Genomic DNA, 17,415 nt, shown 5'->3' on the forward strand with positions numbered 1-17,415 from the left:
TGATTCAGCCCAAAGGAAGTACTAACCTCCTTGCTTTTCTTAATGAAGGCAATTGCCTCTTGGTCTTTTAAAGGAAATACGCTGAGGCAAACATCACCACCAACCTCTATGTGATCAACGAGCCGTGGCTCTTCTCCCTGGCGTGGTGCTCGGGGGCACACTCTGTGACCACTAATGCTGTCCACACGCTGAAGAATCTCAGCCAGCCCCTCTTCCTCATGGTAAGCAGTGATCCTCCCTTGTTCCCGGGGTACAAAATGGGGGGCAGATATTCATGGCTACCTTTAGAGACCATGGGCTGATTTGTGCATGAATAAAGTCCCTCTGCATGCAGACAGACTTAACATGAACCTGGTTTACCTCATTCCTCTGAGCCATACCAGGTATCATCACCCTCATTTCCTGGTTCTTCTTGGTCCATGGAGAAGAACCCTGGTTGGCTGGACTTGGAGACTCAGGCCTGACATGAGGGAAAATAAGTCATACTGAAACTTGTCTAGGGTTAAAGGAAGGGGCCTTTGAGGGTACATGTGGATATCGCATGAGGATTTCAATCTCTAAGCTTCTAAAGAACCTTATTGCTGTCAAAAGTTCCTAAATCCCAGGAACGCCTACATTCCTTCTCAACTTGGTCTGTTGTCACAAGCCCAAAGGGAAAAAAAAAAAAAAAAACCTGCTGTGAGGAACTTTTCACATTGCTTGTCTGCCCTCTACTGTGCCTTTGACAACCTATAGGGCTACGGAGCACCTGGGTCACTGGTCTCACCAGAGTCCCTGCATTCAGGTTACCACTCTGAATGACTGGTTTCACGCTCTTGAAGTAGATTTTACAGTGCTTCCATCTCCCACCCAGAAAACCGCATCATTTCAGTCCATTCTGAGGGCGGGAGTGGTCTGATGTGAGGACAAATCTTCAGATGCTCTTGGACTTGAAGCAGGAGCCAACCCAGCCCCTCTCTGGTTTTCACTTAAGTACAGTTTTTCCAGGGGCAGCCAAATGCCATCTGTTGATATTAATGTCATAGGGAAGCAAAGGAAACTACAGGGCCTGCCTGTCCAAACAAGTCCCTGTTGTATTTACTGTGATGTGGTCCAGTCTCCTTGGCCACCCAGCGGACTTGTCCTTATTGAGACCGATGATTTTGCACCAACACCCACTGGCAGGTGACCTCTTTAAAATGCCACCAAATACCTTAAACACCGTAAGGATATTACTTCACATGCACACCAGGGAGCTGAATTGCTAGGATCAAGAAGCAAGGAGGAGCTAGAGCAGCTTTCTTGCGTATTTCGGGGTCCTTGGTGTTGGACACGTCCTCTGTTGTTCCCTTCCAGACGCCGCAGCAGTACAACATCATGTGGATCCTGACGGACCTGGCCTCTGTGCTCCTCATCTCACTCATCTTCGCTCTGCACTGGTAACTACTGAGCTGCTAGTGGCCGTGCTAGCCTCATCTGTTGTCCCCCTTGGAGGAACGAAGGGATGCTTTCAGTGACCTGAAGGGTTAAAACTGCTCTAGAGGACATCTTCCTCTTGAAGAATTAGAAAAAAAAAAAAAAAAAAAAAAGGCCTTAAAGTCTCCAAAAGCCTCTGCACTGCTCCTGCTTGCTATATATTTCCCTTTCCTTTTGGTAACTCAGACATCACCAACCCGAAGGATTCAGTGCAGACTTGGTGTGTTTAGAGTAGCAGCAGAATCCAGTTATCAAAGCTGGAAAACGAACTGATTTTTCTATTTTTTACTATTTAGATTATTTGGACATTGGATGTAACTTAGGAGGAGAGCTCTCATTGTTAACATTTGTGCACCTCATGTCTCTGTCTGCATATATCAGAGTCACTGAGGAATCCATCCTCCCAGACGAACTATCTGAAATATGAAATATACCCAGAAATACCTGAGTGTCACAGACACTATTTTCTTTCTTTCTGTGCTGTCCAAGACATTATCTATGTTTAATAACGGAGAAACTGGGGTCAGGCTGCTGGATGCTCAGCTCTGCCGTGGTTGGATCAGAAGCCAGGCTGTGCTCCTACAGCAGGAGGTGCTGGGCTCAGCTCTTCACCTGCCTGTGGGTGGGTGGAGGGACCAGACCAGCCAGCTCGGGGCTGTTTTCTGCAGGGGTGCTGGGAGCACAGCTCTGCTGCGGGTCACAGCAGGGGGAAAGATCAGGAAGATCCTGGGTGAGCAGCCTGGCTTGCTTATAAGCATGGCGTGGTTATGTGGACTGCTTTGGTGTGGAAAAGGAGAGACAGCTATAGTTTTGCTTTGGAAGCCTGGAGAGGGATTAGTCAAAAAGGCGCCTTCAAAATGCTGTTTTACACGTGAAACGTGGACACTTAGACATCACAGCTGTGCATCAGGATCCCTTCTCACTAAAAACTTGAGCAAACCCTCAGGTACCAGGCCAGGTCCTGCCCTGACAAAGTAGAAAAAGGGTGATCGGGGCTCCAGGGAGCTGCGGGGCGAACCACAGCAAGCAGTGGCCTGATCCAAGCACTTTGCCCCTGGCAGGTGGCGAGAGCGGAGTTTCTCCTGCTGTGCCCACGATGGTGGCTCGATGCTGGAGAGCGGCACCTACAACAAGTTCAGGACAGGTGAGCGGGGTGAGGGGGGGCAGGAGATGGATCCTGCTCGGGGTCACCTCTGTCACGCCCATGTCGTGGTGAAGGATGGATGGGTTATCTCAGCATGGGTGCAGTGCTGTGGTTCCTCCCCAGTGATGAACATCACTTTTCATCAAAGCCATGAGCAACCTTGAGCTCTGCTTCAAGCAGAGGTTGGACCAGAGAGCTCCAGAGGTCCCCTCTGACCTGCTTTACTCTGGGATGCTGTGAAAAAGGAACAGAAGGGCACTGAGCACTCTCAGATCTCCACGGCAAGGTGGGGTCTGTTGGGGATACCCCCATGCGCCAGATTTCTGGACTAAAGGAGCAGACAAAATGACCCAACCTGGGCTGCAGGATTTTTTTGGGGCAAGCTCTTTGCTTGTGACTGCTGGCAAAATAGCTGGAGGTGTGTCAATAGCTCACTGCTTGTCTTCTGTTGCAGAGCTCAGCAACATGCCTGCTGTCGTGGCCTGACGCGGGCAAGGAGGAGGTGCAGACCTGCCATCTCGCGGAGGATCGGAGAGCAAAGCCTGCCCTGCTGCCCCTTCCTGCGGTGCAAACAGCAGCCTGCCTGGCAAGGGGGAGCCATTTGCCACCACGACCCCGATGGAGATGAGCACTGACCTTGTTCTCCTGTTGCTTTCCTCTCAGTCCCATGCCTGGCAGGGATCCCCGGGGTGTAAGGGAGCACAGATGGGGCTGTGTCCATGACGAAGCTGTGCACCACGGTGAAAGGATTAAACCTCCCTGGCAGGATTCGTGTAGGAACCACCATTTCCCTCTGAGACCACTTGTATCTCATCCTGTAAGCCCTCCTGCAGTGTGTAAGCCCTCTGTTTGTGCAGCTTTGTTTTTATCTTCGCTGCAAACACCCGAGCACCCTCTAGTCCTCCTTGCCCTTGGTTGTCCACATCTCTCCAGTCTCCTGTCCACACACTCCCTTCCTCCTCTCAGGTCTGCTCCAGCCCCAGGAGCTCCCCAGCCCCACCACGACGGTCAAGTGCTGCTGGATGGTTCACCAGGGTCTGTGCCTCTCCATAACACAGGCAGGGACAGCTTAGGTTTTCCTTTCCCCTCCTCTAGTCCTGCCGTAAACCCCAATGGGACAGACTTCACCCTGGCTGTGGGTGAGGGAGTATTTTCCACAGATGCTAAAGGATTTCTTGGTGCCTTGGCCATGTGACTACCGGGACAGTAACCAGGAGCACAACACTTCTTCATCGAGCTGGGTGTGAACTGGTTCCACGAGGGGTCCTGTTTGCTTTTCCCTTGGGAAGGTCTTTGTTACCTGCTCTGCATCCTGGGATTTATTCCGATTTTCATTTCTCCCGGTGGCTGCTGGCACATACGGGGAAGGAATTCCATGCCTTGTTCTGCAAGGGAGATGTGAACATCTCCAGGTTTAAGCCATACATTTCTACTTGAACAGATAATAAAAACTTTTTTTTTTTTTTTGTAAATTGTAGGTGATGTTTTAAATACAGTTTGGCTCTCCAATCCTGTTTTGTTCTTATTCCAGGGGATTGGGAAAGGGGAAGAACGTGGCATTCAGATCATCATCATTCAGAGGTGTGTTTTTGCTGATTAAACATATCATCACAAATAAAAGGTGAAAGGGAAGTACAGGGTTTCAAAGTTAACTGTGCTGAAAAGCACTCAAACCTTTCTAAGCTTGCAATTTTGAGGTATTTTGGAGGCTAGATGTGCAAAAAAGCAGTAGCTTCCCTTGGAAAAGGGCAAAAGGATTGGTGTAGAGCAGCTCCAGATCTATGAAGTGTGCAGAAAGGATCCTAATGATGGTGTTAGCTCCCTACCCCCCTTCTTAATTTTCTTAATTTTTGTGTCCACTGACAGTTCGCTCCCCGTTGCCGGATATTCTCACCAGGAGCCCCGTTCCACCAGAAGTCCTCTCCCTGCTGAGGACCTGGGGGCCCTGATCCCACCCGTGGAGCCACCACCACGACCGCACAGTGCAGGACAGCCTCCCGCAAGCCACTTTATGCCTTTTAATGAGAATATTTCACTTGGACATACGTTTTTTTTCGTGTTACATTGCTCGGTGTGAATACAAAGAGGCCAGCAGATGCTAATACATATGACACACAGGCACACGCACACAAGAGTCCCAGCACCCCCTAAATGGTGGGGTGCACGGGAGGCCAACAGAGCTGTGAACGAAGGGACGAGGGTGGCGGTGGGGGAAAGCTGGCCCAGACCAGCACTGGAGAACATTGCTAGGCTGCATCGTCTACTGAGCGTGTTGTGGGCGGCAGGGGTGGCTGGAGGCTCGTCGTGGTGGTAAGGGGGATCTCCTAGCAGCCCTGGCTGGCTGGTGGACGTCTCCAAGCAGCATTTTGTTTGCTTTGGTGGAGAGACCGAGGTCCAAAGCCACTGCTGTATCCCCGTCAGATGCCGTGCTCCTGGTGGCCTGGCAGGTAGTGCTCCTGGTGCCACAGCGCTGGGAGACTGAGCCCAGTAAGCCCAGCAAGGGTTACTTGAGCTTAACTGGTTAGTGACACCAACATCAGCTCTCAGCAGACACTTCTCACCCCTCCTGATGCCACCTGCCCAGGAACGTGCTCCTCTGAAGCCTGGATTTTGGAAAGGTACCCCATGCTCCTTCCCCTACCTCCCCCCAGACACGACATGCCTTTAGCCTCCTCTCTGCTGGCAGGTCCCAGCTCTGGTCCAAAGGAGCTGCTCCACACTGCGTGGTGCTGGGTGGACGATGGGACAACCAGCCAGCAGATCGGCAGGGCCAACCAAAGATGGAGAAAAACCCACTGAAATCATGGGCCTGTGCTCTCTGAGAGTGCTTCAGGCTCCAACCGGGACTGGCAGAGAGCCCTTTTATACAGCAACACACACAAAAGCACAACAAAATCATTAAGTTTTTTCCAGCTGTGATGGCCAAGTCCGTGTTTAGATCAGAGCCCTTTCTGCACATGGGCTTGGCCACAATCTTCCAAGAGCAGGAACTTCGAAATCCCTACGTCCACGTTGAAGCTTGCAGTAAAGATCCTCCCAGGGTTAATTTGTCTGGACACAAGGGGGGCAAAAGGAGATGACATCTTCTGAGCTTCACTTCCAGCTGAGCCCTTAGGTTGGGGAAGATGTGCCCCAGTCACTGGCTGTCACGGTGCCAGGGGGATCCTAGGGCGAGGAATTGTCCTGCAGGTCGCCCTCAGCCCTGAGTCATCGTCCAGATACCAGCGCAAATTGCGGGATATTTTTTTTTCTTTTTAATATTTTAAAAAATAAATAGAAGAAGAAACAGAACTTTAAAATTTGTTCTTTAAATATTTCCAGCATTGCACGGACAGCACTTCAGTACTCTAGCCTGTTCGATCAGTGGTTTGTTTGTTCTGATTCCTGGTTAAAATGTGCTCCTCCCAGCCTGCTTTTTCTTCCTGTCCTTAAGAACACGGTGTATTCTTCTGTGATGTCAAAAAACAAGCCCCGCAGTGTTCATCAGACACCTTTCCAGCATGGACTGGGGCTCTGCTACTCCTCTTCAAACCTGAAATGCCCATAAGCTCACCAAAAGCCGTTAGCATCTCGATAGCTCTCTCTTTACTTAAAATAAAAACACAAACCAAACCAAGCCACACGCACACGCACACACACACAAATCCTCTTCCCAGAGCCTTTTTGATGGCAGCTGTTGGGTTCAGGCAAACGTCCTGCCGGAGTTTCTTTGCTCAGTCACTGCCTGAGAGCGGTGGTGTCCCCTGGAAATCTTTGAGGTTTAAGGTGGAGTCGGGGTGCAGGGTGGGGAAGGAGGACGGGGGGTCAGAGATAGTCATCCTCGCTCGAAGGGGAGGTGGGATTGGAGCCTTCGAGGTCAGAGTCCAGCGAACTCCCTGACGGCGTTCGGCTCATCTTCCACATCTGGGAGGCAAAGGTTCTCCCCCAGCTGCATGGGTACCCCACAGCCCTCAGCTGGCGAATTAGCCCCATGGCCACCTGCCAGTGGCTTCTTGCAGTTCACTTGCTACCCTTTGCACTCCTCTGTTTGCTCATGGCTGTTAGCATCTGGCTGATGTACGAGGTCAAAAGATCATCCATCTTGTAGCCCTGGTGAGGAGAGAGAAGATGTTACCTGCCTTTATAGCACAGCTTGGTCTCTGGCTCATGCTTCTTGAACACACTTGCTACAAGTCGTTAACTTATATATATGTTTCCAGGTATATTTTTCCCTTCTTTTTTTTTTTTTCTTTTTCCTTCTTCCTTTTTCCACAGTTCTCCTTGAGTGATATGGCCCTGACACAAGGATCAAACACAATTTACAGTGCAAGTCTCTCCCAGGAGGCTGCTGAGGCTAAGGATGTGTGGAGCTTTGGAAGGGGAGTGGATTTTTCAAATGGCCAAAAATAATGTGAACGCCCCAAATTAATAACAGGACAGGACTTTTTATCCTACATGCTTTGAGTTTAAGATAGACTAAGCAGAAGTGTTTTGTTTTCTTTTTTTTTTTCCTTGTGGCTGTTAGTAGGTACAAGCTGGGCAAAGGATCTTGGTAAAAGGACACCCCCTGAGCCCACATCTGCTTTGATACGTTTTTCACTCCAGTGACATGGAGCAGTGTCCCATGTTCCTGGGTCGGCAATGCCCCAAGAACCTCAGGCTTGCCTGTAACTTGGAAGATGGACCTAATGAGAGCCCCAGTTGCTTGGGCAGAGCCATGGTGTGAGTGCTGCTTGTTTGCTTACTACAGGCTTGTCCAGTGCTACTGCCCTGGGGGCAGTGGCAGGGAAGTCTTGGATGAACTCTGTGCTGCCATAAAGCTCTCCATGGATGCATAGGAGGTGAGGCCTTACACACTTAACATATCCCCATACTTAATATCTAAATCATCCCTAGGAAAAGCTGTTCTGGAGATAGCAACCAGACAGTGCTGAAATCAAGGGGAAAAAATATAAAAATAAAAAAAGAAAAACACACATTGTTGGGTCTTCTATGAGACCACTTTCAGTCCAGAGAATCCCTGAGACATGGCTTATGGGAAGCAGTTTATTTTAGCCTGCCAAAGTCAGGATTTTTTCTAACTGTGCCCATCAATCTTTAACACTCCTTACCAGGGATGTCTCGCAGAGCAGCTTGCTTCCCCTCACCAGGTTGCCGATAGTTATATGGAAGTAGGTGTTGCCACTGCTCCAGTTGGAGATCTTGGTGAAGGGGTGAGTGATGAGAATATCCTGGTGGGAACACAAGACTCACACTCAACACGAGAGCCTCAACCTTTAACTTTCCTTCAAGCAGACCAAGGATGTCTGCTGAAATGAGAATATACCATGGCCTCACAGGAACAGCAGTGAAGTGCAAGACTGCGGATCCTCCATTCTCGTGGAGGACTGCTCTACTGGAAGGTCCATGTGGCTGGTGGAATAGCACAGCCTTTGGGATTAACCCTGTAAGGGGTTGGGGAGTTGGCTCAGGAGCACCTGGTGAAGACCTCAGTCTTGCTTACCTTGGTTTTGGGATCAATGAGGCTCACTCCATGCTTATTGATGGCAATTAGAAGGATTTCTGGATAATTTGGCTCTGTAGTTTGCTGTTGGAAATGAGATGAACTGGTTAGGGGAAGCGTCGTGCTAAATCAGGTGCTTTCCTATTTCCTCACCCAGTATCTTCTGCCAGCATTTGCATTTACATTTGGCAGCTAAATCACTCTGGGTGGAAAAATCACAGGATATTATTCAGATCCACTATGCCATCTAATGAACATGACAGAAATTAAGGTGCCTAAGTTCAAAGATATCATGAACGGTTTCAGCGTCATGTTTCCACACCATGCTTAATGTATGGTCCCTGAGTATGGGGGGTTGCAATAAGGTGCCCAGAGTTCTTGGACTTCATCACTACTGGCCTCCCCTGCCTGTGATGGGAACCTGGTGCCATGATGGGTGATCTGGATTGGGTTCACAGTGTGTGCAGGTGTGTGAAAATTACACGTTCCCCTTTCCCTTCACAAAACAGAGAATGGCTCTTGCCTCCTCAGCAGTACAGCTGCGAGGATAGACCTGAAGAGGACTGAGATACGTTGATGCTCTACAATGCCCCAGTATTGTAAAGAGACAGGGCAGCCATAAATGAGTATCTCAGCCCTTTACTGATGGAGAGACTTACATCCTTTCCCTGTCTTATCAGGGTTGTTCCACTCCAGGCACTGGGACAACCCTGCATACCTGGAACCCCTCCATGATACGGGACTTCTGATACTGTCTCAAAGCTGCCAGGGAACCCCCAGGCAGAGCAGGTACCTTCACTTCAAAGAATGCTGATCCAAATGTAGGCCACTTGAAGATAATCTTTAGGAAGGCAAGCTTGGCTTCTTCTCTCGTTTTGCCTGCGTGCTTATTGTAGTATGCCACGATGGACTGCAACAGAGAGGACAGCAGAGCTGGAGGGTTTGCATTACCTTGGACCAAAGATTTTTGCAGGTAAAGAAGCATCATGCTACAAAGACGGACTATCCTACCAGAAACCATAATTGCTTCACGGTAACTGGGCTTTCGCTGAGATTCATTAACAAACCACAGCATATGGTGAACCTGTGATCAGTTCTTCCTGCCTATTAGCTGTTCTCAGATGGCAAGTTTCTTGGGATGAGTAAATATTAATTGGGCCAAGAAAGTAGCTGGAGAAGTTTTCCAGGTGGAGACATCTATTCTAGTCTCTGCTCCAATGAACACTTCACAGAAGTGTTGGTGGGTCACTGGAGCAGAGCCTGGAACTAAAGTAGGTCCTTTCTTAGAAGCTGTACTGATGACTCCATTATAGGGATTATAAATTTTGATCTTTCAATTTTGGGAGCAGAAGGGACTGAGGGGACTTCGACACAGAGAAGCCAATAATTTGCTTGTTAGACACATGGCCAAGTTCAAGTCCCAGCAAACAGAAAGGACTTACAAGATTGTTTCTTGGCAGTGAGACATCTACATTACTTTATGGCCTAGACTTGTCCGTACCTGTGCCACAGCTCTCCTTGTGTAAAGCGGGGAGAATTGCCTTTCTGCTCAGCAGTCTGCCTTCAACAACAAAGCTTTACATGAGACCATCCCCTAGATGTGTCCATACAGCACTGCATCCACCACTACAGTCACAGCAACGTGCAGCACAAAGCCCACAACGTGTGTGTGTGTCTGAACACATGTACAATTCCTTCTCTTGGTGCTGTTGGAGAGACTGTGGCCCTTTTAAGGCTCAAGAGGGACCATGGGTCACTCCTTCTGGCAACCTGACTTCAGTGTTGAACATCAGACAAGTCACACGAGATGCTGGGTTTCCCCCCACCAAGCCTGACCTATGACTAAAGCTGCTGTTTTACCCGCTTCCAGTCATCTGGAGAGAGCTGCCGGACGAGGTCCTGAGGCACCAGCTCCTTCAGAAGCTTGGGGATGCTGGGGAAATAGGATTTGTCATCCTCAAACTTCACCCGGTAGATGAGAGCTGCCAACTGCAGGACCTCTTCCCGTGTACACTTGTGGTAGCCGCGCAGGTACTTTGGTAACTCCTGTATGTGGAAGAAAGCCATTCAGAAATAGAGGGGGTGACCTCAGACCTTCACCCTCTGGTGCTAAATCACATTTTTGGAGGTCTCCAGCTCCTGGATATGAGGCTCTGCCTTAGGAACACTCATAGTTGTTGTACCAAGTGTGGTGGACAGGCAGCTGCTCAGCTGAGACCACACTTGATGTCTAAAGATCCTCTCTGGCCTGAAACGTTCTCGTGTTACAGGGTGGTCCCTGTGGTAGGTATCAGATGTGTGAACCTACAGTCTTGTTCTCCCTCCCTCATTGCTGAAAATCCAACCCTTGTAATGGACAATTGGAATTGAATGTGTTTTTTTTCCTCCCTTTATTTTTCCTTTTCATTTTTTTTTCAATCTATTCCCCCATTACGAAAAGATGCTTGAAAATGTGTCAGGTAACTATCAAAGCATCAGAGGCTATGATAATATTAGGATAATTGCTTTATCCAGGCAAGAACACAGGGAACATCTGTGTATTTGCATACTTGTATGAAAAAGCTTTGGGACATGCACATGTCTCTTTCTTCCCAGATGAAACAAGTGCAGAAGAGCTGCAGCTTCTTGACTGGCTGCTGGGACCATCACAGCTCACGCCCAAGAATGAAGGAGCTGAAAACCTTCAGAATGCTTGTGAATTTGTACTCCCTGCTAAGGCTGAGTGCTACTGTGTCCCACTTCTTGCTACTTTCCCAAGAACATCTGGCCCAAATCTCAGCTGAGTTGGTTGCCTTACAGTGCATGAAGCCTGGTCCTTGCCATACAACCCAACTGTTCTTCATAGCTCTCTGTTGAAGGCAGGACTTTGTTCTGTTAAAAGTAAAACTTCATGCATCTGCACATACACAGTCTTTCCACCCTAATTCCTCCCAAAGTCTCTGCTGCTATCTCAGGTTCCCAGAGCACCTGGTAATAGTGGAAGATCGAATCTGCCATCGAATCCTTTCCAGGCGTTGTGTTGGTCCAGAGCTTTTTCATGAAGAACACTTGGTAGGTGAGGGAAGGCACTATACCTGTGCGAAGGAAGCAGGGAGCAGATCTGAGAGCAATGCTGAGAGCACCAGCCAGGTCATCTGTCAGGTTTTGCCCCCAGGGCTGGCACGGGCAGCACAACCACAGCAGCGTGGCCCATCTTTAAAAGGGCTGGAGGGCTCAAGGAGGGCTGTGCGTGACCCCAAAGGGAGAAAAGTCACTGTTACCATCTTTCGCTGGTCTTGCTTTCTTTATCCAGTCCGTCAGGTGTCTCACAAAGTCAAAGAAGAAATCGCCCTCGGGCACACTGATGACCTGGGGGCACAGCACATGGTTACAAAGGCTGAGGAAGCAGCGAGAGGCCACAGGCAGGGCTGGCTGTTGCCCCATCTCCTGCAGTTTTTGCTCACTGCTTTGTCTCAATTAGACTTCTCTGCTACAAACTGCTGATGCCAGAAAGCCATTGCCAACAACTCGCTCTAATTCCACCCATTAATTCTTATTGCACCTTCCTGTTTCCCTGGAGCAATTAATTTCCCTTCCTGATGACTATCTCTGTAGATTTCTTCCAGTTGCCCAAGGCAGCTCTAAGCTTGCACATTTTTCTTAATCCTTATAAACCAGCCAAAACCAGGACACCGTCTCAGCAACATGGGTCTTCTACCTCTTTCTCCTGATGGACCCTATCTCCTTTGCCCCAGATCAATGCAGCATCACAGGAACAGCTACCCAGAGGGGACCAGGCTGGCTCCATCTGGCAGTCCCCATGTGCTCTTTAACATTCAATTAATTCGCAATGCAGTGACCTTTTTGGGCAAAAAATGACAAAAATGACAACAAAGGCAAAAAAAGAGTGACTCTTGCCTCACTCTGGATCACACAGGGATTCGGTGGGCCACAATTAGTGTGAGATCCTGCACATAGGGTGGCACTGGCTGCATCACTCAGTCAGCAGGACACAGCAGGCTGCCACAGTGCTATCATCGGGCGTTAAAGCCACCTGCTCTCAACACAGGAGACCTTTGCCTGTTTGTGTTTTAAGCCCTTTGGGATGATTGCTGTGAAGCACCGAGTGTTTTGGCATTACCCCAGCCTCTGTGTGGGTCACTCACCTTGTCAGAGATTTTGACGAAGAGGCTGAAGCCTTCAGAAGATTTTAGGAGCAGCCTGTTGGAGATGTTCTGGCAGAAATCCTTGGCTTTTGTGCTGGACTCCACCTCAAATGCCTACAAAGAAAGGAAGATCATCACCACTGCTACCTCAAGATTAATTTCTGCTTCATGCTCTCTTCGAGGAGCTCTAGGCTCAGATATGTGAAAAGATGTAAGTGCCCACCACCAACGAAAGAAGTGATTTTATGGATTGTGGCTCTGGACATGTGAAAAGGAAATTTGCAGAAGTTCAGCCATGAACTTCTTATTGGGAACTTATTGGGAACTTAAACTTCTGCCAGTCCCATGCATGGCCACGTTTGCCTGAACCACCAGAACCCATGTTCCACATACCATGAGAGAATGGCCTGGAGCTCAGTGCCACTGCCCCTCAGTGCAAATGCGTGTTGTACCACAGGGACACTACTTGGCCAGCCCACCTGGGTGACTGCCATGGTCAAAGGGACCACAGACACGTGCCGAAGTCCCCTCTGCCTCCTTCTACTGGCTCTCACACAGATGCGTGTGTATAAAGCAGCTTATTACTAGTCACATAGAAAAAATACTCAGAGTGATAAGAAGTCCCAGGAGATCTGTAAAACCCCGTTACAGAAAAACATGGGCACACACACAGCTACTGGAGAAGAATACCCTTTTCCCTTCATGGGTGTGCACTGCTTTTCACATAAACTCCCTTGGAAATACAAGAATTTAGTTGTGCCCAAGGGCATGATGAAAGAGAGGAGCAGGCAAACCTCACTGGGAGACTAATCAGTAGCATGAGAGAGCAGTACCTGCAAGGACATGCCTATCTGCTCCAGCCTCAATTTATCTACATGCCTTATTAATGTCTAAGATGATTAATGAAAGGTTCCTGAGTGCAGATGTTATGATTTCTGCATCATCTCAGGTCAGAATGGGGAATAATTTTAGTTTCCTTCTTGCCAGCTCCCAGCCCAGTCCCTGGGACTGGTACCCAGCTGGGTATGGTTTGGTGGACTGAATCTGTCAGTTGAGGCTGCAAATAACTGATGGCCAAGGCCTGTGAACCACTGAGGGCGTGGATGGAGATGAACACATCCTGTTTCTCTCTTCCTGGAGTCAAAATTTGCAGTGAAGACTGACTCAGCACCCATGTCTGGAGAAGGTGAATTGCAGGAAATCAGACCCCTGAGCTCCAGTCTTCTATCCTGCCTCACCAAGGTAGATAAGGATGGATCTTTCTGATGCTGCTGTTTCAGACTCTTCTGGGAAGGCTGAATTTTTTCTGAATCAGAAACAACAGTAGCCTTTTCTGGGATTTTAATAAGAAAATTGACATCCATCCTGACAAAAATGAAGTTTCCTTCTATCCCATTTACCTCATCGGTGTCATCAGGAAAGTAAACCTTGTGGAAAATCTGGGTGGTTTTGTGTTGAATGGCTTCCACTTCTACGAGATGGGGAGGGTACTTTCTGGATCCATTCCTGCAAAACAGGGAGAGGCAAGTGCCATAGCATCAGCAACATCCTCCACCCAAAGTCCTTTTAGTTCAGTTTGGCTGAATGCAGAGAAAGGCTGTGAGCTTCCAGTGTCCCTCCAACTACTACCAAAACATCTCCTACTTGTAATTTCTAATGCATATTTGGATGCTGTGACATGGTCAGGACTAGGAGGTCTTTTGGTGCTGTACCTTAGGGCTTTCTGGAGTCTTTGGATGCAGTCTGCTGCCAACGGGTGATGTTTTCGGGACTGCAGAAACCTCTGGACATGGGGCAGGAGGATGTTACTTGGAGGGAAAAGGCCTGTACACAACCACAGCAGCTCCCAGCCTTTCTCTTCACTGTACCTAAATGAGGAAAGATCCAGGAGGAAAAAAGTTATGGCATGGACACTGCTCTGTGCTTTGGCATGGGTGGGTGGTTCTCAGCTAGAGGGGAGGAGACATGCTTAGGCTCCAGATCTCCTTTGCCCAACAGAGGCTAGTGTCTTTGGGCCAAGCAAAACCAACGACTCTTACTTGATGTGGTTGTCCGTAAGCTGCTTCAGGGTCTGGCAGTAGATTTCATCCTTCAGAGGCTCAGCTTTCAAGGCACCTTCAAATATTTGGTCTGTCAGCTCATTGACTGAGCGGGTCCTTTTGGATGGGTAGTCACCCATGTACTTCAGCACTGGTGGGAGGCAGGAGTCAAGGATCAGCTAAGCGGGAGGTCTGGAGAAGCCCTTCTGTTGATGATGTGATAAAAGACATCCCACATTTGACTACAGAAGTGGCTGCAATTTGGTGGAGGGGGCACAGTGGTAAGGCTTTAAATTTCTTTAGGAGATGTCCAGCGAGCTCTCTCTCTTTTTCATGCATCATCTCAGGTCAGAAAGAACCACTTTGTGGTTGGGATGTAGGCCTAGGGAAGTTCTGTGACTACTGTGTTACCTGATCACACATAGTGATACCACTATAAAAGACCAGATTTTCAGCTGGTGTCATGAGGCAGAGCTCTGCAGACAGCACTGGAGCTGTGGTAACATAAACCAAATGATGACCTTCACCACTTCACCATATTGTACCTATTCTGCATGACAACAGGTCACAGTATTCTGAATAAATGTGTTTAACATGGAAAGGAGAATGATAAAATTGCAGATGTTCTCAATTTTTACCAGTCCTTTTAGTTCCTACTACTGCTGTTATTTGCTGCTAGGAGGAAAACTGTAGCAGCAGTAACTGTGCTGTAGCATCAGTACCGGGTTTATACCAACAGAACTGTTCGAACTAAAGTCTGTATCCTAGAGCAAAACCCTACCAAAACACAAAGGCGACTTCCACAGGTTAGATTTATATTTGTACTCAGCTTCTTTCTCCCATGCTGTCTTTATTCTGCCAGGAAAGTGATACTCAGGCATCAAGCCCTGTCCCTGAGGCCATGAGGACTAGTTTGTATCCATAATGATTAGGTCTACTCCCTTCTACAGCAGATGCATCCTGGAGAGTTGAAGCAAGCCAAAACAGAACTGTTGAGTTAACCGCTAAGCGATGTGTACCTGCAAGACTCAGTAACTTACTCCCTGGACCTTGCTTATGGAGAAGACACCCATCAGCTCTCAAGGATGCTCAAATACAGATTTCGGGATCAGATCCATCTCCAAGTCCATGACATGGTCCCAAAGCCCTTAAGAGGGACCAGAAACCTTTCTATGGGCTTTAGTTGGGTCTCTGAAGAAGCTGCTCAGCCCTTTGCCTGTCAGCCCTGTTGCCCAAGGGGTGCCCCAGGAAGTGGAAGGATATCAATGAAGGCCATGCAGGCTTCTTGGGACAGCTCCTCGCTCCCCAGGATCTTCTTCAGCAACGGCTGTTTGATGGGCTCACGGGTGTAACACCACAACTTGTCCTTCCCACGGCTCTTGGTGATCATGACCCTGCTCAGGGTGTGCTTGGGTGGTGGCCTGGTGGCAAAGGAAAAGCAAAAGGAAAGGTGGAGAGGTTACAGGGATAAAATGGACTGTGTGTAACCAGTGCTTCACCTGGAAGGCTGTTCACAACACCAGAATAAAGAACTCTTACACCAAGTGGCTATTCACAGTTTTACAGAGTATCTGTCTCCCGCTGTGTCCAAAGGTAGTCATTTTTCCTTTCCTAGGGCTCAGAAAAGTCCCTTTTGGACCCTACCCAAGCACCTTTTCTACTGAAATAAAAAAAAAAAAAAAAAAAAAAAAAAGCTTCTAACCACAAGAGAAGGGGTGATGGCAATGGGTGGTGAGGGAGATGGGCAGCAACAATGAAAGAATATTGCCCAGTAGAACAAACCCACCAGGGTGAAGACATCTCACAGGACTTGGTCTGTCTCCATGGGCTGCCAACCCCTCTAAACAGGAGCGGGAGTTTTTTGATCAGTCTGGTAAGCTACATTCAGCAGTGGTGCATGCTTTGGAGCTGAGATGAAAATGTCCCCACGTAATTCACCTGCTGCCTACGTGGTCTCAGGCTGTGTAAGGGATCACTGGGAAGGAATACTAGACCACTAAGCACAGCCTCCCACAGATTCACAGATTCACAGATTTCTCTAGGTTGGAAGAGACCTCAAGATCATCGAGTCCAACCTCCGACCTAACACTAAGTACTCCACTAAACCATATCCCTAAGTTCTACATCTAAACGTCTTTTAAAGACCTCCAGGGATGGTGACTCCACCACCTCCCTGGGCAGCCCGTTCCAATGCTTAATAACCCTTTCGGTAAAGAAGTACTTCCTAACATCCAACCTAAAACTCCCCTGTCGCAACTTTAGCCCATTCCCCCTCGTCCTGTCACTAGGCACGTGGGAGAATAGACCAACCCCCACCTCTCTACAGCCTCCTTTCAGGTAACTGTAGAGAGCGATGAGGTCGCCCCTGAGCCTCCTCTTCTCCAGGCTGAACAAGCCCAGCTCCCTCAGCCGCTCCTCGTAAGACTTGTTCTCCAGACCCCTCACAAGCTTGGTCGCCCTTCTCTGGACTCGCTCGAGCACGTCCATGTCCTTCCTGTAGCGAGGGGCCCAAAACTGAACACAGTACTCGAGGTGCGGCCTCACCAGAGCCGAGTACAGGGGGACAATCACTTCCCTAGACCTGCTGGCCACACTGCTTCTTATACAAGCCAGGATGCTGTTGGCCTTCTTGGCCACCTGAGCACACTGCTGGCTCATATTCAGCCGACTATCCACCAATACTCCCAGGTCCTTCTCGGCCAGGCAGCTTTCCAGCCACTCATCTCCCAGCCTGTAGCGCTGCTTGGGGTTGTTGCGCCCCAGGTGCAGGACCCGGCACTTGGCCTTGTTGAACTTCATGCAGTTGACCTCACCCATCGCTCCAGCCTATCCAGATCCTCCTGCAGAGCCTTCCTGCCCTCGAGCAGATCGACACACGCACTTAGCTTGGTGTCATCTGCAAACTTACTGAGGGTGCACTGGACGCCCTCATCCAGATCATCAATAAAGATATTAAAGAGGACCGGCCCCAGTACCGAGCCCTGGGGGACTCCACTAGTGACCGGCCTCCAACCAGATTTGACTCCATTCACCACAACTCTCTGGGCCCGGCCATCCAGCCAGTTTCTAACCCAGCGAAGCGTACGCCAGTCCAAGCCCCGAGCAGCCAGTTTCTTGAGGAGAATGTTGTGGGGAACGGTGTCAAAAGCC

General features: G+C 49.1%; 3 protein-coding genes across 26 annotated transcripts in view; 2 read left to right on the forward strand and 1 right to left on the reverse strand.

Moving 5' to 3' along the window:
* Positions 1-4,105, forward strand: part of LOC310904399 (glycerophosphodiester phosphodiesterase domain-containing protein 5-like) — a 33,079-nt gene extending 28,974 nt beyond the window's left edge. The window contains exons 13-16 of one of the 2 annotated variants that reach the window (XM_083849076.1): positions 74-221; positions 1,336-1,418; positions 2,517-2,599; positions 3,054-4,105. In XM_083849076.1, the coding sequence (XP_083705202.1) occupies positions 74-221; positions 1,336-1,418; positions 2,517-2,599; positions 3,054-3,085 (346 nt within the window). In that variant the 3' untranslated portion in view covers positions 3,086-4,105. Of the gene's footprint in view, positions 1-73; positions 222-1,335; positions 1,419-2,516 lie in introns of both variants that reach the window. The other variant, XM_083849075.1, reaches the window with a different exon arrangement.
* The window catches only part of PAK1 (p21 (RAC1) activated kinase 1), an 805,686-nt gene that overhangs the window by 109,774 nt on the left and 678,497 nt on the right, over positions 1-17,415 (forward strand). The gene's annotated exons all lie outside the window — the stretch shown is intronic.
* On the reverse strand, positions 4,605-15,947 carry LOC310904406 (unconventional myosin-VIIa-like). Its single transcript, XM_083849096.1, has 12 exons — positions 15,529-15,947; positions 14,266-14,419; positions 13,939-14,094; positions 13,627-13,732; positions 12,227-12,340; positions 11,342-11,429; positions 11,049-11,155; positions 9,942-10,127; positions 8,875-8,991; positions 8,082-8,165; positions 7,690-7,809; positions 4,605-6,688 (listed from the first exon to the last, which is right to left on the reverse strand). The coding sequence occupies exons 1-12, from the start codon at positions 15,653-15,655 to the stop codon at positions 6,599-6,601; spliced, it is 1,449 nt and encodes a 482-aa protein (XP_083705222.1). The 5' UTR covers positions 15,656-15,947; the 3' UTR covers positions 4,605-6,598.

Source organism: Anser anser (genome assembly GCF_964211835.1).
Source record: "Anser anser genome assembly, chromosome: 1".
In the NCBI taxonomy this organism is placed as follows: Eukaryota; Metazoa; Chordata; class Aves; order Anseriformes; family Anatidae; genus Anser; species Anser anser.

Coding starts and splice junctions, on each gene's coding strand:
- LOC310904406 (XM_083849096.1), bottom strand. CDS start 15,655: ATGATCACCAAGAGCCGTGGGAAGGACAAGTTGTGGTGTTACACCCGT. Junction 14,095..14,265: donor CTTACGGACAACCACATCAA/GTAAGAGTCGTT, acceptor TTCCTCATTTAG/GTACAGTGAAGAGAAAGGCT. Junction 8,166..8,874: donor CAGCATTCTTTGAAGTGAAG/GTACCTGCTCTG, acceptor CATTTCCAACAG/CAAACTACAGAGCCAAATTA.